Below are 25,029 nucleotides of genomic sequence, written 5' to 3'. Positions count from 1 at the left end.
GTGTGTGTGTGTGTGTGTGTGTGTGTGTACGTGCGCGCGCGCGCGCGCGTGCGTGTGTGTGGCGGCGCTGGGAGGGGGCGGGCGCAGTGTCTCCATGGCGACGCGGCGGTGACGTCGCCGGCCGGGGGGCGTGGGCGTCCCGGCCCCGGAGTGCGATATTAACCCGGGAGGCGGCGGCGGGGAGGGGAGAGGCTCTGAGAGGCGAGGCCGGGTGAGGCGGCGAGGGCGGCCCGACGGGCGCGGGACGGGACGGGGCAAGCGCGGGCGCCGGGGAGCTGCGGCCCGGAGTCGGGGCGCCTTGCCCCGGGCCCCCCCACCCCACCTCCCAACACACCAGCATGAAGACCCCGGCGGACACAGGTGGGGGCGGGGGCAGCACGTGTGGTGGTGGTGTGTGTGTGGGGGAAGACTTGTTGCCTTGGGAAACCCGGTGGAAAAAACTTTAGGGGGGGGGCTGGAAGAATCTAGGGGAGCTGGAGTGGTCCCCTAGTTCTGGGGCCCCCCCCGAATCACTCGAGACCTGTTGCTTCTCGCGGCGCGAGCGGGGGTTACTGCCTGGGACCCCTCGTTTCGTGGCTTCTCTCGGAGTGGTTACGGGGTGCTGCGGATCGTGCTCTTCTTTCCTGCCCGGATCCCCGCAAACTGGGCTCTTCCCCTACTCCCGGGATCATGGAGATGGGTGGCGGGTCCCCTCCCTGCCGCTCCGTCACGTTGCACTCGGGGGGCCGGGACGCGTGCGAGGCGGGGGTGGCGGCGGCGGGGGTCTTGTGCACGGAGGACCCCCCTCCCCCCCTTGCCGTCCCCGGGGTTCGGCGCCGCGCGGGGTCCCGGCCCGTGACCTTCACGGCGGCGTGTGCCCCGCTCGGTGCCGGGGAAGGGATGCGGGGAGAAGGCGCGTGTGAGTGCGGTGGGGGGGGCGCGGGGGCCCCGGGACTCGGGGTCCGGGCCGCGCCGCCCCTCCCCCGCCCGGCTCCGCCGTCTCCTCGCTCCCCCGCCCGCGCCGAGTCGCAAAGTTCCAAAGCGCAGCCCGAACGTTCGAAAAAGGAACTTTTTGTTTCCGACCTTAGAACGGCGCGGCTTTAAGGTGGCTCCGGGGGAGCCCGGGGTCTCCCGGCTCGCGCGCCGCCGGACGAGGCCCAGGGGTGCAGGGGGTGCAGGGCGATCGGGAGGGGAGGGGGTGTACCGGGAGGTGTGTGTGTGTGGGGGGACGCTGAAGTCTCTCCCCTCCCCCCTCCCCCGTCCCGTCCCCCCCTTCTCTGATCCAGCCCTTCTCTTTTCAGCCCGCCGCCTTCCTCCCTCCGCCCCGGCGTTCGCTCCCCGCCAACTTGCTCCTCCTTAAGGGGCCAGTGCTCCCCTCCCCCTCCGCCCCCCCTCCCGGGCGGGCGGGGGGCGGCGGGATTAACCCCCCTCCCGCTCGGACTTTCCCCCCTCCCTCCCTCCCTCCCCTCCCCCGCCGCCCCCGGCTGGACTTTGCGCCCGAGCGCGCGGCGGGGGGAGGGGTCCCCGCCGCCCCCTGCCCGTCCACCCCGTCGGAATCCGGCCCGGGGCGGGGACGGGGGAGGGGGAAGGGGGCCGGGCGCCGCTGTTCAAACTTGTTTCCTTCCCCCGGCGGCGGCCGTGGCGGCGGCCGGGGCTCCTGTGATCGGGTGGTGTGTGTGTGTGTGTGTGTGTGTGTGTGTATGTGTGTGTATGTATGTGTATGTGTGTGCGCGCGTGTGCGTGGTGTGTGTGCCCCGACCGGCCCACCCACCCCACCCCAGCCCTCCCCACCCACCCCCCTGCTCGGCGGGTGGGGGCGGCTCTTCTTAAAGGGCTCCCGCGCCTGGGGATTGATTGGGGCGGGGGAGGCGCAGGGGTGCGGAGTTGCGGTAGGGTCAGTCACGTGCGTCCCACATACTCCCTGGCTTCCATGGGGGCACAGCCGCCCCCCCCTTCCCAGCCAGCCCCCCTCCCCTCCCAACCTTCCCTCGATTGGGGCCGAGGGCCCAGATGCCCAGACAACCCTGCTCATCCTTCTCTGCCTTGGGCCTTGGCTTGATGGGACGCGCCGCACCGCCCCCCCCCCCCCCCCGCAATGCTGTCTGGAGGTCTGAGTCGTGGCTTAGGTTGGGTCTCTAGTTGAGGGAGGTGTGAGTTTCCCCTCACCCCCCCCCCCCACAATGGCCTTCAGGTCGCTCTGACTGCCTCCCTCCATGTAATCCTCCACATCCCGGCCCTTCTTTTCCTCTACACTGGCTGTTTCCCACTTCCTGTTTTCTTCCCGGCTCTGGCAGCAGCAGCAGCAGAGGGCTGCCTGGACTGAGGGAGGTGGGGACCCCCCCCCAGGCCAGCATGTTCTTCCTCTATGTACCACCACCCTTCCTTTCTGATCCACATAACTCTTAAATAAAATAATAATAATAAAAAGTTTGAGCTGTCACATGAAGTTGGAAGGTGCCCAGGAGCTCGGCCCCTACCCAGGCCTGCAGAGTCTGGGAGAAGCCCTTCCGCACCTCTGTGGCATCCAGGTGTGCCATCCCAGTTCTTCCTGTCTGTCTGCTGCCACTTCTGTGCCTTGTCTGCATTTCAGAACCCTCTCTCTCTGTCTCTCTCTGCAGTTGTTTTCTCCCTCTCCCTACTTCACCGCACCCCCTTCTTCCCCAGTGCATCAGAGAGGTCCTGCACACCCCCAAGCCTTCTTGGTGTGCAGGGCTGGTATTTTCCTGATTTAAAGCACGTGGATCCACAGACAACACACACACATGCTCCCCTTGCCCGTGCCTGGCTCCTGGCTCCAAGGCCTGGGGAACAGAGCCCCATTGAGACACCCTGACGTCACCCCCTCTTACTCTCCCCCTTAAAGCCGGGAACAGGCCCTTGTGTATGTTGTGTCCGATGAGGAAAGCCTGTGTTGGGGGTGGGCCTGGGGATGGGGAAGGGTCCTTGCTTGGGAGCCAGGGTCTAGGCCCTGTGGGGGGTGAAGGGGCAGAAGGAGGTGAGGATTGCTCTGGGAAGGGGGCTAACACAGGGCTCGGGACAGCTCCCAGAATGCGGCTTGAGGCCCTTCCAGAGCCCCCCCACCTCCTTTTCGAGTTCCCTTTGTGTTGCATGTAGTCTCTCTCACTCCCTCTCTTCTGCAAAGTTTATTTTTAGCCTCCTGCTCCCCCGCTCCCAGGACTGTCGCTGCACACACGTTGCCTGGTTACCGGGACACGGAGGCTGGGGCTGGTGGGCTGGGAAGGGTGGCTTTAATTTTTTTGGGGGGGAGGGTGGAAGTCAGTCAGTACACCCCTCCACCCCTAGATTGATGTTTCAGGGGCTTCAGTCTCCCCATCCACCCTGTTGGGTCTGGGAGCCAGATTGGGGCTGAGGTAGAAGTAGCTTGGGGCTTGGTGCTCTGAGGGGAGTCAGGAATATTTTTGGAGGGGATTCCTGAATACATGGGCACCTGTGTTCCCAAATGCCTCTGGGTGGGCCCCAAGGGTGATGTGGTGATGTTGATTCTCAGGTTGAGGATCATGGGGTGAATCTCTGGGTTCCCAGTCAAGGGATGAGGCTAGGGAAGCAGGGTCCTGGGGAGGGGCTGTCACTGTTGGGAAGAGAGCAAGGCTACTGAGCGGGACTCCAGGCTTGAAGAGCTGGGGGTCAGATTCCTGGAAGGCTGGGGTTTGGGGCCAGGGCAGGGACTGTGTGGGGAAATGAGGTACTGGCCATCTCAGCCTCTCCAGCCAGGGTCAGGGCTTGTGCTGGGGGCTGGTAGGGATCACAGTTTTGTGTTGGGCGGAAGTGGTTCCCAGAGGGGCACCGGTCATCCCCTGTTGGATTCCAGAGTGGGGTAGAGCCTTTGGGGAGGCCTTGCCCTGGAGGCCTGCCTGGTACCTGCTTGAGCTGGAGCTGAGAGAGACTGCCCCTTGCTGCCTGGCCTGGCAGGGCTTGGGACCCCCTCCCCTCCCTTCACATTTTTAGCCATCCACCTTGGTTTTTCTCTCTAGTGGCACCACAGCCCCTGCTTTGCCTCCCCCCCCCCCCACCTCCATCTCTTCTTCCCCTTTCCCTCCTCCCACCCCTCCATTACCGGCTGCCTAGTGCTGAATTATTGATGGCCCCTGATTACCCGGGGGTTTGGGAAATGACAACAACCACAGCCCCCCCCTCCCCCCCCACTGCCCACCCCCCTCCAGGGACCAGCCAGCCCACCACCAACCTCTACCCAAGGTTAATGCTGGGGGCGGGCAGGCAGGTGGGCTGGGGAGTAGCTTGAGCATGAGAAGGCAGAAGTGAGAAGAGCGCTCCAGCTCCAGTGTCCTGCCTTGAGCTGTGGCCTTTCCAGCCCAGGTCTGGTCTGAGGCTGGGCCTGGGGAGGGCAGCGCCACTCAAGAGGGTCCAGGACTGGGGGGGGTTGGGGGGGTGGCCTCTCAGACAGTCTGGGTTTCACTCTCCAGGGAAGACAGAAGCCTCTGTGTGTGCAAGCGCTGACCTCATCCTCAACCAGCCACCCCACCCCTCCTGGTCCTTTTAAGAAAAAAAAAAATTCTCTCTGATGCTGGGGTGTGGGGCGTGTAGAGACTTCCATAGGTCTTGGGTGTGTGTGGGGAGGTAATGTATGTTCCTAAGAAAAGGGGACCAGAGGTCCTGGGAGGGGGGGGTTACTATTGGTTCTGAATGGGTGAAGGGGCTGTGCCCCCAGCCTGCAGGCCACGTGTGCCCTTTCCTGCCCCTCCCCCACTGGCAGCCCTGCCCGCCATCCTGGCTTGGTGCCTGGCCCCCTGGCACTGGCCCCGGGACCCGCCGCCGTTGGTTTCCTGTTTCTCCCGGTGTCGCTGGAGCAGGCTCCAGCTTCCCCTCCCCCCCCCAGCTCCCGTCTAGCCCCCCTCGACCTGACAGACACATACTGTCTCCTTCTAGTTCCCGCTTTACTTGGCTAAGGGAAGAAGCATGAAGGCTGGGTAGGAGGTGGACCCTGGGATATATGACCTAGAGTTTTCCCCATCCTGGCCTCCTGACCCCCTAGGCCATGCTTCCCGGTTTCTCGTCCTCAGGGTTTGCCTTCCCGGATTGGGCCTACAAGCCGGAGTCATCCCCCGGCTCCCGGCAGATCCAGCTGTGGCACTTTATCCTTGAGCTGCTACGGAAGGAGGAATACCAGGGCGTCATCGCCTGGCAGGGGGACTACGGGGAATTTGTCATCAAGGACCCAGATGAGGTCGCCCGCCTCTGGGGGGTCCGCAAGTGCAAGCCCCAGATGAACTATGACAAGCTGAGCCGGGCCCTGCGGTGAGGAGCTGGTCTGGGGCTTGGCCCTGGGGTTGGGGAGGGTGCCTGACCTACTGGAACAGGCTGTTGGATTTCTCTGCTCTTCTGGGATCCTGGCAGTGTGACCTTGAGCAATTCCCGTCTTTTCTCTGAGCCCATTGTCCTGAGGGAGAGAATTCAATCACTGATAAGGCCTGGAGTCTATAGTCTCTAGCCTCAGGGTACTTGACCTTTTCTTTCTGCTTCTTTTTTTTTTTTTCCTGCCTGTTCCAAGACTTGAACTCAGGACCTGGCTACTCTTACTCTTCCCTTAGCATTTTTAGTAAAGGCTGGTGATTTACCATTTGAGCCACAAATCCTCAGGGATTTTCCTGCCCGGGCTAGCTTCCAACAGTGATCCTCAGATCTCAGCCTCCAGAGTAGCTCAGATTTCTAGTTGTGTGGTCCTTGGTAGTCACTTGTCCCTTGTGAGCCGGATCTAAACAACCCTCAGGGTGGGCCTGGGTACTGGGGAGTTACAAGTGTGCGTGTGGGGGGGATTGGGGGGAGGAAGGGGACTGACATCCCAATGGCTCTTCTGTATCCACAGCTATTATTACAACAAGCGCATTCTGCACAAAACCAAGGGGAAACGGTTCACCTACAAGTTCAATTTCAACAAACTGGTGCTGGTTAATTACCCTTTCATTGATGTGGGGCTGGCTGGTGAGTATGGGGATATCTGGCCTACGAGGATGGGGAAAAGGGGGGGTCTGTCGAGGCTAGGTCAAGGGGCCTTGATATTGAGTCTCTCCCCCTCTTCCATCAGGGGGTGCGGTGCCGCAGAGTGCCCCTCCTGTGCCATCCGGTGGCAGCCACTTCCGCTTCCCTCCCTCCACGCCCTCTGAGGTGCTGTCCCCCACTGAAGACCCCCGCTCGCCACCGGCCTGCTCTTCATCCTCATCTTCCCTCTTTTCGGCTGTGGTGGCCCGTCGCCTGGGCCGTGGCTCAGTCAGTGACTGTAGCGATGGCACATCAGAGCTGGAAGAGCCACTGGGAGAGGACCCCCGGGCTCGACCCCCCGGCCCCCCAGAGCTGGGTGCCTTCCGAGGGCCCCCACTGGCCCGCCTGTCTCATGACCCTGGTGTCTTCCGTGTCTATCCTCGGCCTCGGGGGGGCCCTGAGCCCCTCAGTCCCTTCCCTGTGTCACCTCTTGCTGGGCCTGGCTCCCTGCTACCCCCTCAGCTTTCGCCAGCCCTCCCCATGACACCCACGCATCTGGCCTACACCCCCTCACCCACGCTCAGTCCTATGTACCCCAGTGGTGGCGGGGGCCCCAGTGGCTCAGCTGGAGGCTCCCACTTTTCCTTTAGCCCCGAGGACATGAAACGGTACCTACAGGCCCATACCCAAAGCGTCTACAACTACCACCTCAGTCCCCGCGCCTTCCTGCACTACCCTGGGCTGGTGGTACCCCAGCCCCAACGCCCTGACAAGTGTCCGCTGCCCCCCCTGGCACCCGAGACCCCACCGGTCCCTTCCTCGTCCTCGTCCTCCTCTTCCTCTTCTTCCTCCCCATTCAAGTTTAAGCTGCAGCCGCCTCCACTAGGACGCCGCCAGCGGGCATCAGGGGAGAAGGCGCCGGGAGGCCCCGACAAGAGCAGCGGAGGGGGCCTGGGAGGCAGTGCCACCGGGGGCTTGGCCGAGGGTGCGGGCGCGCTGGCCCCCCCACCGCCGCCACCCCAGATCAAGGTGGAGCCCATCTCAGAAGGCGAGTCGGAGGAGGTGGAGGTGACTGACATCAGCGACGAGGATGAGGAAGATGGGGAAGTGTTTAAGACACCCCGTGCCCCACCTGCGCCCCCCAAGCCGGAGCCTGGCGAGGCGCCTGGGGCTGCCCAATGCATGCCCCTCAAGCTGCGCTTTAAGCGGCGCTGGAGTGAAGACTGTCGCCTGGAGGGGGGCGGGGGTCCTGCTGGGGCCCTTGAGGATGAGGGTGAAGACAAAAAGGTGCGGGGCGAGGGACCTGGGGAAGCCGGGGGACCTCTCACCCCAAGGAGGGTGAGTTCTGATCTCCAGCATGCCACAGCTCAGCTCTCTCTGGAACATCGAGATTCCTGAGGGCTGTGGGCAGGGGGCCCAGGTGTCCCCCATTTCCCATGCTTCTTTTGCTGCCTTAACCACCCCCCCCCCCAAAAGCCCCGGAGGTGAGGGCAGCTTTCTCGTCTCCCCCATGCCACCTCCTCCCCTCCCCACATTTTGTATAAAAGTATACTTTTTTTTTTAAATGGTGGGGGGGTGGGGGGGTGCCCAAGACTTGGGGGTTTCCTCTGGGTGTCTGAGCTCTGGGCAAAGTGATGGTGATGGGGGGGAGGAAGTGGGGGGGGAAGGGAGGGGTGACCTCCATTCTGGGAATTTCTTTTTGAACCAGGCTTTGGCCTTAACACCCAGGAACTTTTTTTTTTTTAAATTACAATCTTAGGAAGTAAAGCCTTGTCTCCCTCCCTGTTCTCTGCCTTGGGACCTTCCCCTCCCCCCAGTCCATTCCTCTGTTCCCTATACCTCCCCCCCCCCCACCCCCCAACCCTGCCTTCCTTGCCCCTTCCAGGGGCTGTGAGTGCCTGGGTTTCTCATACCCCACAAGGCTGCAGCAGAGGAGGGAGGGACCATTTTATGATGAACCAAAAATCCCGTGTACAGGGATGGGGTAGGGTGGGGGGAATGGTGGAGGGTGAGGGGGTTACCACCCATGGGCCACAAATCTCTATAAGTGCCTGCTCTCCCACTCCCAACCCCAGCCCCAGTCCCAATCCTTCACCCCCACCCCCCCACCCCCAGCTGCTCCTAGGACTGGCCCACAGGGCAGACAGGTGGAGGCTTACGGGAAGGGGAATGCCCTGAAACCAAACTGGAAGCGCCCCCTGCCTCCCAGCTTGGGGGCCCTGGGGTGGGCTGTGGGGGCTGTGGTCAAGCCTTATTCTGTATTGGGGCTGGAGGGTGGGGGAGGGAAGTAGGGGGCTGCTGGAGAATGTATTCAAACAATAAAATTTTGGACCTTTCCCTGCTGTGAGCTGTCCTAGATGCTGGGTGGAGCCAGTTTGGACAGGTCTAGACCGTCCCTCCCCTCACTTTGTGGCCAGAGGGCCTAACCCTGTCTGGATGGTTTCAATCCAGGCCTTGGGGAACTATTGTCTGCTGCACTTGGGTGTCACAGACCTCAGAGCTGGGTGATTAAGGTCTCTGGCTTACTGTGGCCCTGGACTCTTGTCTGCCTTTGGAACTTTCACTTATCTACCCCCAAACTGCTTGGTTCTTCAGTGCCAGAAGCTTTTCTCTCACCTGTTCTGATTCCCCCCCCCCCCCCCCCCCCCGTGAAGTTCAAGACTTTTTTTTTTGGTCATGGGGCTTGAACTCTGGGCCTGGGCGCTGTCCCTCAACTCTACTACTTGAGCCACAGCACCACTTCTGGTTTTCTGGTGGTTTATTGGAGATAGGAATCTCACAGTCTTTCCTGCCTGGGCTGGCTTTGAACCGCCATCCTCAGATCTCAGCCTCCTGAGTAGCTAGGATTACAGGCGTGAGCCACCAGCACCCAGCTTTTTTTTGTGCTGCCTTTAACACCCTGCCCACTCATTTGGGTGCTTGGAATTAAGCTGCGAGTCCTTTGGAACAAAGCCTGCAGCATCTCTTTAAATACTTTGCAAATAATGGTGGTCTTTTTTGGTTCAACTAGGCTACCATTCCCAGCCAGCAAATGACAAGGGCTGGTTTCCACCTCGTAGGTAGTATGGTTTGACAGGCCTTTAAGCATTCAGCAAGGAATGGCCACCAGCTCAGTTAAGAAAGAACCCAGTTGTATGACATTCTTTGAGCAAGTGATTTCTTTTTTCTCTCCCCTGCATTTAAGATAGTTGGATCCAGATTAGGGGTTTCAGAATTACAGAATCTTAGAGCCAGCCTCATAAATCTAGAAGCTCAGATTGGAGACTTGAGTCTTGAGAGGAGCAAAGCGGGAAGAATTCAGGCTGGGATGGATCATCCGGAGACATAAGCCAGGACCTGCAGTGCAGGTGAGGTGCCTGAGGCCCAGTGAGGTGAAGGGGTTTCCCTCAGGCCATGCAGCTGTTAGGAGATGCAGCAGGCTAGGGGCTTGTTGGACTGGCTTTACCATGAAACCCCACCCTGTGTAACCCTGAGGGGGAAAGAATGTTGACGGGCAACTGCTACCCATTACACACTTAAAACTTCAGTTCTTGCCAGCCCAGGGTGGGTGGTCCCAGATGACGCTGTCACTTGGCAGTAAAGAGAGGATCCAGGGCTGAGGAACTGGCTGGAAAACGAGGCTCCTGTGGCTTGCTATGGGCAACTGCTCCCTCTCCTGGGTGATGTAAGCTATTCCCTAGGGTGGGGACCACTGGGCTATTTCGGGAAGTTGGGATGAGGCGGATCTCCTGGCAACAAAGATGCGACCGAGTTGCTGGTAGAGTGATGGAGAAAGGGAGATAAGGAGAAAGTCCTGGCTGGCTGGAGGGAAACAGGTTCCTGTCTAGTAGCTTCAGTACCTTAGCTTTCCAAATACCTCTAATCACATGACTCCCAAAGGCTCAGCTCCAGGTCAGACTACACGGTCCAACCAAGCTTGTTGCCCCAGATTCTGGATGTGTGGGATGTTGCAGGTGGCGTTTGGCCTAGAGAACGCCAGTGTTTTCCCCTTAATCTTGAATAGCTCACTGAACTCCCATTAGCAGACCTGAAATATTTCTGCAAGACACCTATGATCCTAGTTTCTGAGAGTCTTGCTTTCCAAGAAGAAAATCTTTCATAGATTTCTCCATAGGGCATCTTCCACATTAATTCACCCCACCAGAGATCTCATTTGCAACCAAACATGGCCCCCAACCCCAGCACCTGGACAGGTCCTTTTGGCAAAGCCCTTCCTGGTGTTTCTCAGCCATCTCTCACCCCATTCAGATCCCTCAAGAGACCCTTTCAGTCGCCTATAGTCGTTTGACAGCTATCCTAAATTACCTCAGAATTCTCCACTGGTCCAGATGTCTCAGGTGTCCATAACTCATTAAAGACCTCTTCGTGGACTCGGTCCCTGCAGACATTATTAGGCCCTAGTACTCCTCCACAAATGTTCTTACCACTTACAAAAAAACCAAGCCCACCCAACAACAAAAAGCCCAGATTCTCACATCGTCACCCTCATACTCCCAAAGACCCAAACTCCTCAGAGGATTGTCCACTGCGCATGCCCTACACTTTCTGGAGGTTAATTAGCTGGGTCTTATTCTGCCCCTCTCTAATGTCCTTGAGAACCTTTTTGACCCCCTTCGGAATTTTCTGCGCTTTGAAGCTTGAATTAAAATTTTTACTCTTAAGTTCCGGGCTGCCGTTAGAGGGCAGCAGCCACCATTTGGTTAGACAACTACAAATCCCAGAAACACCCGCGGCAGGGGTGGGGGGGAAAGATGGAGGAGGGCGGCGTGTTCACAGGCTTTGCGGAGAAGCGGAAGGACTCGCGCTTTGCCTTCTGGGTAATGTAGTCCGAGAAGGCGTCAGTGTTAAATCTGTTGCGGTTTTGCGTCCACTGTCTTGCAATCAAAAACAGACCGAGCCCACTGAACTTTCTTTAGGTCCTCAGGAAAGCCAGATCAGTTAGTATGAGCATAGGTTCGAGTTAAAAGTGAAGTATAGAATCCCCATTTCCTACCCTTCGTCGGACTGGAGGGACAAACACGCAAGAACTCTGTTTCCCACGATCCTCTGAGGCTGTTATCTTTCCGGGTACTAAAGATAAAATGAGCGCACGAAACCCAGAGGCTACTTCTTGAAACCGGCTTATTTCATTTGGTCTCCCCAAACGGGCAGATGCAACAAATCAACAACAGCAACAAACGAAAGCCGTAAAGCTGCAGACGGTACTCTTTCATTCTTTTGGTGCTCATTTTTGCCTCATAGTGCTACCTATATTGATAGGAAAAAGAAAAGTAGACTATATGAAGGCAAATTCTGGGATACTCTACTAGAAACTTTTGTTTCCCACCCCATCCACCCCCTCCTGATTTGTGGTCACATGGACTTCAAAGGTACTTAGACGTCTTTTCCCAGGGGTCACCGACCAACTTGGGTTCATACTTAAGGACCTGAGGGTGAAAGAGGAGGAACTGAGACATTTTCCAGTTCCTCTAGGGAACTACCGTCCTTACCCTTTGTCCCACAATCCCCGGTGGCACTCGACTACATTCCACCTCCCAGCAAGCTTCTGATTCTGGTCTCACAAAGGGTCAGGATCAGCTTTATAATATTCCCAACATGCTTCGGGCGTCTAGTCAATCCCGCCTGTCCATAACTCGGAGGCTGCCTTGAACTTCACTTCCCAGAAGGCATTAAGATCTCAGTGGAACAACCTTGGTGTCCACTACAGTTCCCAGCAGGCACTGCGGTTTGGTGTACAAAGCCAGAGAACGTGATGCCTACTCCATTTCCTGGTCTATCTCTAGAACCCTCGTATCCACTCAGGGGGTTTCAAGACTACATTTGGGACTCCATTTCCCGGCGTGCTTTGGAAAACGCTTTACACCTGCAATGCGGGAGAGGGTGTGGCACAGACTTCATTTCCCGGCTTGCCTCGCGGACCAAGATCTGCGGGTTGACCGGCGCGGACTCAATTTCCCAGAGTGCATCTGGCTCTGGGAGTCACCCATTGCCTAGAGGCTAAGAGAACTGACTGGACTCCGTTTCCCGGCGTGCATCAGGCCTACTCAGCTCGGGGATGGCGCGGCTGGGACTTCATTTCTGAGGTACCGCTAGAGGCTCTGAGTTGCTGTCGTGGAGGTGACTCTGTTTTCAAAATCCTCCAGGGCTTGCCTTCTGCACCAATCGGTTGGCAGATTACCCAGGACTCTATTTCTCGACTTGCAGAGAGACCGTCATCTCCTGACCCCCTACCTCTACTCTGAAGCCACTGCGGACTCCATTTCCCGGCGTACCACGCGGGCCTCCTTGCGTGTCGAGGGCGGTGACGGCGGCGCGGACGGCAGGCGGACTGCATCTCCCGGCGTGCCCCGCGGCGGGCGCTGGGCCGGAGCCGGAGCCCGAGCGGCGCGGCCTGGAAGAGGCCAGAGCCCGGGGGAGGCGGCGGCGGCTGCGGCTGAGGCAGCCCGGGCAGCCCGAGCCCCGCGTCCTGGGCCAGCGCTCGGCGCCATGAGCGGCGGCGGGCCTTCGGGAGGCGGCCCTGGGGGCTCGGGCCGGGCGCGGACCAGCTCGTTCGCTGAACCTGGCGGCGGAGGCGGAGGTGGCGGCGGCGGCCCCGGGGGCTCGGCCTCTGGCCCAGGCGGCACCGGCGGCGGAAAGGCGTCAGTCGGGGCTATGGGTGGGGGCGTGGGAGCCTCGAGTTCTGGGGGTGGCCCCAGCAGCAGCGGCGGAGGTGGCAGCGGCGGCCCTGGCGCGGGCACCAGCTTCCCGCCGCCCGGAGTGAAGCTGGGCCGTGAGTACCGGGGGTGCCTGTGTGGGGTGGTGGTCTGGGTTCTCCAAGCCTTTCAAACGTCTTTCCTGTCCCCAGATAGGATTCGAGGTCACTGTGCCTCCCCAGAACCGAGCTGACTTCTCTGCCTGCCAGAGAAAGGAGTTTAGTGGTTTATCATTATTTGGAGTTTTAGGATCAGAATTCCTACCACTCAGAAAAACAGGGGTCACAGGTCCCTCATTCTTCCAATACCAAAGTCTTGGGTCCTTAAACCTTCAAAACAAGAGATTTGACATTGCCATCCATTACATAGCAGGATCAGATCAGAGGTCAGCGTCACCTGTGAATGAGGATCTAGGATTATTGTTCCCTAAAAGACCAAGACCAAGAATAGGATTGCCACCCCCCAAAAAAACAACAACAACAACAAAACAAAAACGGGGAATCTTCACTTGCTTTTCTTCAGAAGATGGACATTTGGACCAAATATCTCTTAGAAGTAAGAATTTGGGGTTACCGTGTCCCCAAGGAACAGGGTCAGGTTTAAAATATAAGGCCTGACATTACCCACCCAAAATATGTAAAGCTGTACATCCAGTTGTGGAAATTAGTAGTTACTGCTGCTTAGACGTAAGAATAAACTGACCTAGTCAGTTGTCACTGCTCTTTAAAAACAACCAACAAAAATGAACAACAACAAAAACCCCATGGCTTGAAAAAATTCCTTTAGCAAAAGTAAAATTGGAGTGGGTCCTAATTTCGTGTAGAATATGGATCTGAGGTTGTACCTCCAATCATTGTGGGGAATGGTGTTATTGGCTCTAAAAGGGAGTGGAGGGGGGGCTGGGAAAAGACCTAAAAGCTCCATAAGAATATCTTTATTCAAAAGAAGGTGTCATTGGCCCCTTGAAGTGGACTTGGTCTATCAGTTTCCCAAAGGAAAGGGGTCACCATCCTTTGGGAATGGTACCAAGGTTTGCTGCTGTTTGGAAAGTGGGAAGTGGAAACTGGAGCTTTTAGGACAGCAATTAGACTCTCCATTCTCAGGGTTGTTGCTGCTCTGGACCATACAGGTTCTGTTCTAAGGCAAAGTAGTAATGGTCAGGGTACTAGTGCTTGTAGTTGTAAGACACACTGGTTTCCATCACCAAGAAATGCTGACCCTACCAGGCTTTGAGGAAGGCCAGTGTTGAACCAGTGAAGGAGCATTTTAGGTGGACTCTCCCTTGAGTGACAGTTGGTTTTGCCTACTAGTACAGAAAAGTCTAGAGGACTTGTGCCCAGAGCATATGGACTCAACACCTGAGGATGTTGGTATCCTCCAGTGTCACCTGAGGGACCAGTGATTTGCTGCTCTCTAAAAGTGGAAATTAGGATTGTTAATCCTTAAGTGACAAGTCTGGGTATCAGTGTTCTCTCATTTGGGAAAAAGCAGGATTCAAGTTTCCTTGAGGAAAACCTTATGTCACTGGAAGGTGTAAGTTCAGAAGCGATGAGCAGGAAGGAAGAAGCTCCTGAAAATTTTATTGTTCATTTTATATTTTGCTGTGTTGAGAATCCAGCCTTATGCCTGCTAAGCAGGTGCTCTATCACTGAGCCATACCTCCATCCCCCATGAGCTTTTTACAATACTTTCCCTCCCTCCCCATAGCCCTGGAGAGGGTGGTAGCCAGAGGGCAAAGGCCAGTGGATTGAGTGTCCTCTTTGTTCCCCAGGTGACAGCGGGAAGGTGACCACAGTGGTAGCCACCTTAGGCCAAGGCCCAGAGCGCACCCAGGAGGTGGCATACACAGACATCAAAGTGATTGGCAATGGCTCGTTTGGGGTTGTGTACCAGGCACGGCTGGCAGAGACAAGGGAACTGGTGGCCATCAAGAAAGTTCTCCAGGACAAGAGGTTCAAGGTAGCTTTCGGGAATGAAGATGAGGTTTGGGGACTGGGTGTGGCTAAAGAAGTGCCAGCAAGAGAGCTGGAGCCTGGGGTTTCAGAGGGGACCAAATGGATGGGAACAAGTTGATGGCAAATGTAAATTTCAAGGAGAGCCAAAAGCTGACATTTATTGGTCATTTGCTCAAGTAAGTGATTGACATGATCTTGTTTAATTTGCCTGGAGGTTCTCTGTGGTGGTGGTATTATTCCTATTGTAAGTAAGCAGACATGAAATTTGTGTTGTTAGCATTCCATGTAGTAGTAGAAGCTAGCCTGTTTGATTCCCAAGCCCTCCACCTCATCTACTTGGTTACAGTTCTTCCAGAGGGGGAAAAGAGATTGGGGAGGCTGGTGCTCCTGGCCCTAAAGGTTGTACTTATACCCCAGATGTTTGGCCAATGCAGGATGGAATCCAGCCTGCCATGGTGCTCACTAAAACACTTGTTTTGGTGTGGGGGTCTGTCTCCTGAAGAAAGGGTATCCTTTTCCACTTAAGCAGAGGTGCCCTGTGAACTAGTAGAGACTCAGGGAACTACCTGAGGAAGTGGAAGTAGAGGAATAATTGGAGTCTGCATATGGGAGAGTGGGACCTAGGTCAGGTCTGGGTCTGGGCAGTGAGAACTGTTGGACCAAAGGATCTTCAGAGTGGCAGCCAGAACTCAGTCAGAGTTGAGTTTTAGAAATGAGAGGGATCTGAGAGCAGAAGTCCTGAGGGCCAGAAGTGAACAGAGAATGGGGAGAATGCTGAGGCATGAGGATTACAAGGCAGGAATCTGGGATTTAGGTTCTAAGCTAAAATTCAAATTCCCAGATGCATTCAAGAGAAGCAGTATTAGTAAGAGTGGTGGGGACCATAGTGAATCAGATGGCTACTGCTGGTCTCTTGCTGCCTGTGCCAAGTACAGTTGTGGGCCTTATGTGGACATCTCATCTGATTTTTCAAGAGAAGCTGGTTAATAGGAGATAAGACTCAGATATAGCTGCCTGGGCTAGCTTTGAACTGGGATCCTCAGCTTTCTGAGTAATTAAGATTCCAGGTAATGCCCAGCTGTAACTACTTCATCTTGAAATATGATTACATTTATTTGTTCGTTTGTTTATGTGCCAGTGATGGGGCTTGAACTCAGGGCCTGGATGCTATCTTAAGTTTTTGTTTTTTTTTTTTGGCTGGGGTGGGGCGGGGAGGAGGCGGAGGTTCAAGGTTAGTGCTCTACCATTTGAGCGATAACTCCACTTTCAGCTTTATGGTAGTTAATTGGAGATAAGAGTTACATGGACTTTCTTACCCCTACTGGTTTCAAACAGCAATCCTCAGATCTCAGCCTCCTGAGTAGCTAAGATTGCAGGTGTGCGCCACTGGTGCTTGGCTCTTAATTTCACTTTTAAACGTCAGCAATAAGGGCTGGGAAGTTAGCTCAGTGGTAGTGCGCTTGCCTTGCATGCCTGAGGCCCTGGGTTCGATTCCTCAGCACCACATAAGCAAAAAGAAAAAAGCCGGAAGTGGCGCTGTGGCTCAAGTGGTAGAGTGCTAGTCTTGAGCTGAAGAGCTGAGGGACAGCGCCCAGGCCCAGAGTTCAGGCCCCACGACTGGACCTCCAAAAAAAAAAAAAAAATGTCAGCAATGAGTTGAAATTGTCTATCCTTCCTTCCTTTTCTTTTTTTTGTTGTTGTTTTTGGTTGAAGGGCTTGAACTTAGGGCCTGGGCACTGTCCCTGAGCTTCTTTTGCTCAAAGCTAGTGCTCTACTGCGTTCCACTTCTGCTTTTTAGGCAGTTAATTGGAGATAAGTGTCTCATGGCCTTTCCTGCCTGGGCTGGCTTTGAACTACATACTCAGATCTCAAGCCTCCTAAGTAGCTACCATTATAGGCGTGACTTACCAGTGCCTGGCCTTAATTTCACATTTATTTATTTATTTATTTATTTATTTATTTTGGGTCCGGTTGTGGGGCCTGAACTCTGGGCCTGGGCGCTGTCCCTCAACTCTTCAGCTCAAGGCTAGCGCTCTACCACTTAAGCCACAGTGCTACACTTCCAGCTTTTTTCTTTTTGCTTATGAGGTGCTGAGGAATCGAACCCAGGGCCTCATGCATGCAAGGCAAGCGCTTTACCACTGAGTCATCTTCCCAGCCCTCACTTTTATTTTTAAATTTGTAATTATTTATTTTATGCTGGTCTTGGGGCTTGAACTCAGCCTGGGAACCATCCCTGTGCTTCTTTGGCTTAAGGCTAGTGCTGTACCAGTTGAGTCACAGCACCACTTCTGGCCTTTTCTGAATAGTTTATTGGAGATAAGAGTCTTAAGGACTTTCTTACTGGGCTGGTTTTGAACAGCAATCCTCAGATCTCAGCCTCCTGAGTAGCTAGGATTACAGGTGTGAGCCACTGGTACCTGGCTCTCTCGCTCCCCCCCCCCCCCCCCAGTCCTGGGGCTTGAACTCAGGGCCTGGGCACTGTCTCTGAGCTTCTTTTGCTCAAGGTTAGCACTATCATTTGAACCACAGTGCCACTTCTGGCCTTTTCTGTGTATGTGATGCTGAGGAATTGAACCCAGGACTTCATGCATGCTAGGCAAGCACTCTACCACTAAGCCACATTCCCAGTCCCTGGTACTTGGCTCTTAATTTTACTTTTTTTTTTTTTTTTTTTGGTCAGCCATGGGGCTTGAACTCTGGGCCTGGTTGCAATTATCTGTCCTTCCTTTCTTTTTTTTTGGGGGGGGGGGTCCAATCATGGGGCCTGAACTCTGGGCCTGGGCACTGTCCCTCAGCTCTTCAGCTCAAAGATAGAGCTCTAACACTTGAGTCACAGCACCACTTCCGGCTTTTTTTCTTTTTGCTTATGTGGTGCTGAGGAATCGAACCCAGGGCCTCAGGCATGCAAGGCAAGCGCTCTACCACTGTGCCACCTTCCCAGCCCCCCTTTCTTTTTTTGTTTTGTTTTGGTGGTGGTGGTGCTTGTGGGGCTTGTGCTTGTGGGGCTTGAACTCAGAGCCTGAACACTGTCCCTTTTGCTCAAGACTAGGGCTCTCCCACTTTGCACCACAGCTCCACTTCTGATTTGAGGTGGTTAATTGCAGATAAGAATCTTACGGCCTTTTCTGCGTAGGCTGGCTTTGAGTCTCCATCCTCAGATCTCAGCCTCTTAACTAGCTAGGATTATAGTTGCGAGTCACCAGGGCCTGGCTTTTTCTTTCCTTTTTTTCTTTGTTCTTGCACTGGAATATGAACTTGCCCTTGCACTTGCTAGGCAGGTATTCTATCGCTTGAGCCATGCCTCCAGTCCAAGTTGGAAAACTAAAAGCCTGAGTTGAAGAAGACACATCTGTGACCTGGGATTAACTAATCCATAGACTTCCAGTTTGTGTATGTGAGAGGAAGGAAGGGGCTTGGGAGGAGAAACAATGGGTGTGGGTGTGTGCTTCTGCAGGGTTTAGGGCCGCGGAGCAGCTGCCTGCCCTGCTGGTAGCCATGGGAGGAGAACCAGCAGGTTGCCTGTAGGGGGGAGGCAGAGGGTTGGTTGTTGAGACTCTTCCTTTGCCCTCAAGAACCGAGAGCTGCAGATTATGCGGAAGCTGGACCACTGCAATATTGTGAGGCTGCGGTACTTTTTCTACTCCAGTGGGGAGAAGGTGAGACCTTGAGGCATGTGTGGCTCCATTTTCCTGTCTGCTTTTACCCCCCGGGTCCAGTCCTTACTGTCCCCCTCACACCTGCCCTTCCCCCTCCTCACTCTTCCCTCACAAGACCTCATACCTCTCCTTTGCTGTCTACAGAAAGATGAGCTGTACTTAAACCTGGTGCTGGAATATGTGCCTGAGACAGTATACCGGGTGGCCCGCCATTTTACCAAGGCCAAGTTGACTATCCCCATCATCTACGTCAAGGTAGGCAGGCAGGCTATTGGAGCTCCAGAACCCTGTTTTTTTTTTTTTTTGTTTGTTTGTTTGTTTTGCGGGGGAGTGAGGGCGGTTCTTATCCTCCCAGTTTTTGTTGGTTTGGGAGGCTCCCTTGCCCTTGCAATCCCTAGGTGGAGTTCGCTGAATGCGGGAAGGTGAAGCAAGGCAAAGGTTATGTTAGGAAGGCAGATCTGCCAGGGACCTGTGGGGGTTGGGAGGCGCCTGCCCCTCCAGGAGCCCAGTAGCACTACTGGGACGAACAGGGACCAAAAATGTTGAGATCCAGCTACCAAGATCAGAATCCAGGCCTTTGGAGCCTTGTTTGGGGGTGAGTGGGAAGGAAGGTTGGCATTCACACTGCAGAGCTGGGTGTGCGTCTTCCTGCACCATCTGCATCACATTCCCCTCACCTGGCCCTGGGTGGTGCAGCTCCTCAGGAGATGTCTTAAGTGGACAAGCCAGTGAAAGAGAAGTCTACAAGTAGCAGGAAGGACAGAGGCCGTGACACCTGTGGCATTAGGAGGCGGGTGGATTCTTTTGCTAGAGTTGCTCAAGCCCTGGTGTTCTTTTTTTTTTTTTTTTTTCGGTCGTGGGGCTTGAACTCTGGGCCTGGGTGCTGTCCCTTAGCTCTTCAGCTCTAGGCGAGCGCTCTACCACTTGAGCTACAGCGCCACTTCCGGTTTTCTGGTGGTTTATTGGAGATAGGAGTCTCACGGTCTCTCCTGCCCGGGCTGGCTTTGAACCTTGATCCTCAGATCTCAGCCTCCTGAGTTGCTAGGATTACAGGCGTAAGCCACCAGCGCCCGGCCCTGGTGTTCTTTAAGCACCTTGGCACCTGGATAAGATGACATTGACACAGGCTCTACTGCTGGACCTCCCTTCCCAAGAGGACATTCTTTGGCTAGGCAGAGCTACGTGGTATCTGCCTGTGCAGACTGCCCAGTGCAGTCCAGAGGCATAGCCAGTGTGGTGGACAGGCACTCCTATTACAGGAAGCTATGAAAGTAATAAGCTACACCCATACTAGACGGGGTTCTGGAAGCAAGCAGCTCCCAGCGTAGCCTGGTTTTTAGAGTGAGAAAGATCAAGAAATGCTACTGAGAGAACACATATCCGGACAGGAAGCAGCATTGCTGACAGAGTGGGATGAAGGAGGAAGGGGGTCTCACAAGTTGCCTGTGTGTGGTGAAGCCAGGGGTGGTTAGCATGTGTCAGGCACTGGTGTGTCTTAGGGGCAGCAGCAGTGCTCAAACTCCAAGATCAAGGTCCTGCTGTCTGGGCACTTGGGTACTAGTGAGGCACTGGCAGGAAAACAGCTGGAAAAAGGGCTGGCTCGTGGCTAGTTTGTCTGATGAAAGAGGCTGTTCCTAAGAACCAGTGGCTTATGGTGAGAGGGAAGGGGCCTACCTCCTCTGCCTGTCTTACTTCTCAGGCTTCCACTATAGCAATGGCAGAAGTTGAGTGTGGGCCTAGACCAGGATCAGTGCAGCAGGGCTCAATGCTCTGACCTGTAGTCCCAGAATCAGAAAAGGGGAGTAGGACTCAGTGGTCGTTGAAAACAAAGTCCTTAAAGCTCAAGCACCGTGGGGTAGTTGGTAGGGGGAGTGGCTAGGAGGGTTCTTCAGGCTGAGGTTGGTTACTGGGCCAGCAGTTGGCCATGTGGTTGGGCTGGGTGCAGTTCAGCTGTCCCCTCTTCCTCCAGGTATACATGTACCAGCTCTTCCGGAGCTTGGCCTACATCCACTCCCAGGGTGTGTGTCACCGTGATATCAAGCCCCAGAACCTGCTAGTGGACCCCGATACTGCTGTCCTTAAACTCTGCGATTTTGGCAGGTAGGCCTGAACGGGCGTGAGAGGGGTGGCTGAAGGGGTGAGGGTCCCCTGACCTTTGGTCTGTGCTTACCTTCTCCCATCTCTTTCCTCAGTGCAAAGCAGTTGGTACGTGGGGAGCCTAATGTGTCCTACATCTGCTCTCGCTACTACCGTGCCCCAGAGCTGATCTTTGGAGCCACTGATTACACCTCATCCATCGGTTTGTGACGGAGGGTGGGGTTGGGGATGGATGACAGTCTTGGCAGGTTTAAAACTGTGTGCTAGGCTTTGTGACAAAAGCTTTGTATCTTTTTATTGTTTTGTATGCCAATCCTGGGGCTTGAACTCAGGGACTGGGTGTTGTCCCAGAATTTAACACTCTACACTTGAGCCATAACTCCACTTCTGGCTTTTTGGTGATTAGAGATAAGAGCCTCACAGACTTTCCTGCCTAGGCTGGCTTTGAACTGAGATCCTCAGGTCTCAGCCTTGTGAGTAGTGAGGATAATAGGTGGGAGCCTCTGATGCCCAGCAAAGCTTTTTCTACCTGATCCCCACAAGCTTGGAAGGCTGATGTATGGCATCTCATTTTAGATGAGCTGTCAAAAGGACCCAAGGCCTGGAGCCATGAGTCCACTTGCCCACCATTGCACTGCTGGGATGGGCAGGGCTTGGTCTTTGAAGGCTGACCTGACTTGAGAGTCCATCCAGTTCTGGAACCTCCCAGATGGACCTCTGTTTTCAGCAGGAGGGGAAGGGCTGGTGGTGACCTTGGGGCAACTGGCAGGCAAGGCTTTGCCAATCCAGAGGTATGGCCTGCTCCCAGAGCTGTGCTCTCCTCTGTTGGTGAGTGACAGTGCTACCTTCCAGGCCTGAGGGGAAGCTGAAAGAGTATCAAGTGAGAGACTGAGCTTGAACGAGATGGGCAGTGTGCTCCTTCAGTGCATCCTTGTACCTTGAAGAGTAGTGAGAAGGCCAGGCTACAGCCTTTCCCCTAAGAAGGGAAGAGGTTGGGAGATGGGGAAAAAGGGCAGTTCAGGATTTAAGGCTTTGCATCCCCCTCAGCGTTTAAGGCTTTGCATACCCCTTAGCCTTCCCTCCCAGCATGCAAGAGGACATGTTGGTATCTGGCATTTGGGCCTCATTTGGTCTGTCCTTTGAGTCTAGAGGCAAAGAAAGTGTGCATTGGGGGTCTTGATGGGGCTGGAAGCAAGGCAAACCAAGACACCTGCAGAGCTGAGCTCTAGTATGGGATTATGCATGACCTTGGGCTAGGTGCTTCCTCTGTGACCTGAGAAAATGGGGCTCCTGATGCCTCAGGATAACCAAGAGGAACAGAGGTGTTTGCAAGAGGATGGGCTTGTGGGCCCCTGCATGCCTAGTCTTGAACATCCGTTCCCTTGCAGATGTGTGGTCGGCTGGCTGCGTACTAGCTGAGCTCCTCCTTGGGCAGCCCATCTTCCCTGGGGACAGCGGGGTGGACCAGCTGGTGGAAATCATTAAGGTGAGTGCAGAGCCGGTGATGGTGTGTGTGGGGGTGTGTGTATGTGTTGGAGAGCTGAGGGATAGGGCCCTTGTCTTAGATCCCCCTCTCTCTGCAGGTCCTAGGAACACCAACCCGGGAACAAATCCGAGAGATGAACCCCAACTACACAGAGTTCAAGTTCCCACAGATTAAAGCCCACCCTTGGACAAAGGTAAAGCCTAGCTAGGGACTCAGACTGCATGGCCAAAAAGGAACCTGGCTTCACAATCGTGGCGTGAGAGGGTTTGAAGTTACACAGGGAGCTAGCCAGTAGCTTCCTTCTGGTTTAAAAACTTAAGGAATTTGGGCTGGGAAGGTGGCTCAGTTTTAGATTGCTAGCCTTGCATATATGAGGTCCTGGGTTCGATTCCTCAGCACCACATAAGCAGACAAAGGTGGAAATGGCGCTATGGCTCAAGTGGTAGAGTGCTAGCCTTGAGTTGAAACACTGAGGGACAGTGCTCAGGCCCAGAGTTCAGGCCCCAGGACCAAAAAAAAAAAAAAAACAACAAGAAATTTTAGAAGTTGAGGACCCATGGGTAAATGGAAGATTGCTAATTTTGTAACAGGGAAACTGAGGCTCACAGTAGGGTTCATACAGTCAGGGGACCTGGATCAGTTGCCCACTGACATCAGTTTCCTTATTTAGCAGGTGGGCTTTGGTAGGAAGGGTGGAGGTGAGGTGCACTGTTGCCAGTATGAGAAAGCTACTCATTTTAATGACCCTCCCCTCAGGTGTTCAAATCTCGGACGCCCCCAGAGGCCATCGTGCTGTGTTCCAGCCTGTTAGAGTATACTCCATCCTCGAGGCTCTCCCCACTCGAGGCCTGTGCCCACAGCTTCTTTGACGAACTGCGGTGTATGGGAACCCAGCTCCCCAATAACCGCCCGCTTCCCCCCCTCTTCAACTTCAGTCCTGGTGGTGAGTGTACAGGTTGGCACCTGTGGAGTGGGTGTGGCAGTCACAAAGGGATTGACAGAGGAGAGGCTTGGTACTGGAGGTGGGAGCTGAGTGGGTACAGGCAGGCCTAGGGCATAGGAAGATGCGCCCCCCCCCCAACCTGGGAGCAGCCGAAGCTGCCAAAGCAGCACTGTGATCTGCGGGGTGCTAGGCTCTTCCCAGTTTTACACTTAGAGTCTGCCTAAAAGTGCCCACCAACTAGCCTTACAGCTTGGTTGTTAAGATGCCCCTGAGTAATCATAACTGGGTTTCCAGCCAGCCTGCCTTCCCCCTGACTGCACATGTCAATTCTTCTCTAGAACTGTCCATCCAACCGTCTCTCAATGCCATTCTCATCCCTCCTCAGTTGAGGTCCCCACCTGGCCCTACTTCCCTCACCCCATCCTCACAAGGTAAGTGGGGGCCATTGGTTGAAGGTTAAAGTAGCCCTTCTGAATTTGGGGAGGGGAATGAGCTGTGTGGTTCAATCCTGCCTGGAATTTCCTGTAGGTATTTTAATCTGTTGACTTTTGGTTTTGGTGCCAGTATCAGAGCTTGAGCTCAAGGCGGGCACTCTAGCGCTTTACCACATTAGCCATACCCTTCACTTCTACTTTTTTTTTGCTGTTAGTTAGAGATTAGAGTTTCACACTTTTCTACCTGGGTGGGCTTCAAACCATGATCCTCAGATCTCAGTCTTTTGAGTAGCTAGGATTACAGGTGTGAGCCACTAGCTCTGAGCTTAAACTGAAATCTGTTGACATTTTGCTGGCAAAATTTACAAGTGTCAGGGCAGTATTGCATATGTTTTTTTTTTTTTTTTTTTTTTTCCTTGTTGGTCATGGGGCTTGATCTCTGGGCCTGGGCGCTGTCCCTCAGCTCTTCAGCTCAAGGCAAGCACTTAACTTGAGCCACAGAGCCACTTCCAGTTTTCTGGTGGTTAATTGGAGTCTCACAGACTTTCCTGCCTGGGATGGTTTTGAACTGTGATCCTCAGATCTTAGCCTCCTGAGTAGTTAGGATTACAGGCGTGAGCCACTGGTGCCCGGCTGCATATGTTGGTACTTAAATGCTAACTACAAAACCAAAGGAATCTGTTTATGTTTGGCTTGACCAAATAAAGAGTTGCCCACACTTGAAAATTGTGCCATTTTAGGTTAAAAAAAAAAAATCAATTTTCCTGTTTCTTTTGGGGGAAGAAAATCAGACTGGGCAGCAGCAAGTCTGTTCTTTCTCCAGCTGGAAGCTGTATCCTGTTGCCCAAGCTCCTTCTTACTTGCTTTGTTTGAGCTATTGCATCCTTAGGCTAGCCCTTTGGCATCTGAGTTTGCAACCTGGGACCTAAGTGATTTCCAACTTTCATTGCAGTATTACAGGAGATCTTACTTTTGCCAGGGGTAGAGTGGGGTGGAGTGACTTCTGAAGGCCAAGGCTAATTGTCCACTTTTTCCCTCCCCTTCCTTCAGCTTTAACCGAGACTCAGGCCAGCCCAGACTGGCAGTCGGCTGAAACTGCACCTGCCCTCAGTAACTCTTCCTGAGGGCCCCACCAATTACCCTTCCACATCCATCTGGGAGCCCCAAGTGGGGCTGGGAAGGGGGGGGGCCATAGCCCATCAAGCTCCTTCCCCGGCTGGGCCCCTAGACTAGAGGCAGAGGCAAATGAGTCCCTACCCCCACCTCTAGTCCCTCCCTTACCAGCCTCACTTCTGGTGGGCTCTTTAAGAGGATTTTAACTGGTTTTGGGGAGGGAAGAGAAGGAAAGAAGGATGGGGGTTGGGGGTACTGAAGACCTCCTACCCCCTTGGTATCCCTCCCTTCCCCCCAGGCCTCCACCTCTTTCCCTCCAGTGTCCCTTGTAAATAGACCAAGCCCAGCCCATCTCCTCTTCCCTGGCCCCCTGGGTGTAAATAGATTGTTATAATTTTTTTCTTAAAGAAAACGTCGATTCGCACCATCCAACCTGCCCCCTTTGCCTACAGCTGTATCTCCCCTTCTGTCCTCTGCTCCCAAGGCCTTCTCCCTCCTCTCCCCACCCTGGAGGGCCAGGGGAGTGGGGAGAACCCCTGGTGTCTTAGTTTCCACAGTAAGGTTTGCCTGTGTACAGACCGCCGTTCAATAAATTATTGGCATGAAAACCTGCTTCCTGCCTGGCTGCCTGTCTCCCCCTCCCCACCCTGGGGTGAAGAGGTGTTGGGTTGGAGAGGGCTGCAGGGGTGAGGAATGAGTTGTATTTCAAGCAGGGG

General features: G+C 54.8%; 3 protein-coding genes across 3 annotated transcripts in view; 2 read left to right on the top strand and 1 right to left on the bottom strand.

The window, feature by feature from the left end:
* Window positions 1–197: 197 nt before the first annotated feature.
* On the top strand, window positions 198–8,270 carry Erf (ETS2 repressor factor). Its single transcript, XM_069998983.1, has 4 exons — window positions 198–360; window positions 5,019–5,253; window positions 5,822–5,937; window positions 6,041–8,270. The coding sequence occupies exons 1-4, from the start codon at window positions 339–341 to the stop codon at window positions 7,330–7,332; spliced, it is 1,665 nt and encodes a 554-aa protein (XP_069855084.1). The 5' UTR covers window positions 198–338; the 3' UTR covers window positions 7,333–8,270.
* Window positions 8,271–12,233: 3,963 nt separating this feature from the next.
* Gsk3a (glycogen synthase kinase 3 alpha) lies at window positions 12,234–24,926 on the top strand. Its single transcript, XM_069998989.1, has 11 exons — window positions 12,234–12,703; window positions 14,398–14,585; window positions 18,157–18,240; window positions 18,385–18,495; window positions 20,210–20,340; window positions 20,433–20,539; window positions 21,726–21,823; window positions 21,921–22,016; window positions 22,580–22,766; window positions 23,105–23,197; window positions 24,251–24,926. The coding sequence occupies exons 1-11, from the start codon at window positions 12,421–12,423 to the stop codon at window positions 24,322–24,324; spliced, it is 1,452 nt and encodes a 483-aa protein (XP_069855090.1). The 5' UTR covers window positions 12,234–12,420; the 3' UTR covers window positions 24,325–24,926.
* LOC138811245 (zinc finger protein 526-like) overlaps window positions 14,535–25,029 on the bottom strand; it is a 21,493-nt gene continuing 10,998 nt past the window's right edge. Inside the window, exon 4 of the transcript XR_011367343.1 lies at window positions 14,535–14,820. The gene's annotated coding sequence lies outside the window, so the exon portion shown is untranslated. The remainder of the gene's footprint in view (window positions 14,821–25,029) is intronic.

The sequence above is a fragment of the Dipodomys merriami genome, unplaced genomic scaffold (assembly GCF_024711535.1).
Source record: "Dipodomys merriami isolate MVZ:Mamm:240054 unplaced genomic scaffold, mDipMer1.0.p SCAF_52, whole genome shotgun sequence".
NCBI lineage: Eukaryota > Metazoa > Chordata > Mammalia > Rodentia > Heteromyidae > Dipodomys > Dipodomys merriami.
The sequence above is the reverse complement of the archived record's forward strand: the minus strand, read 5'-3'. Positions and strand labels throughout refer to the sequence as shown.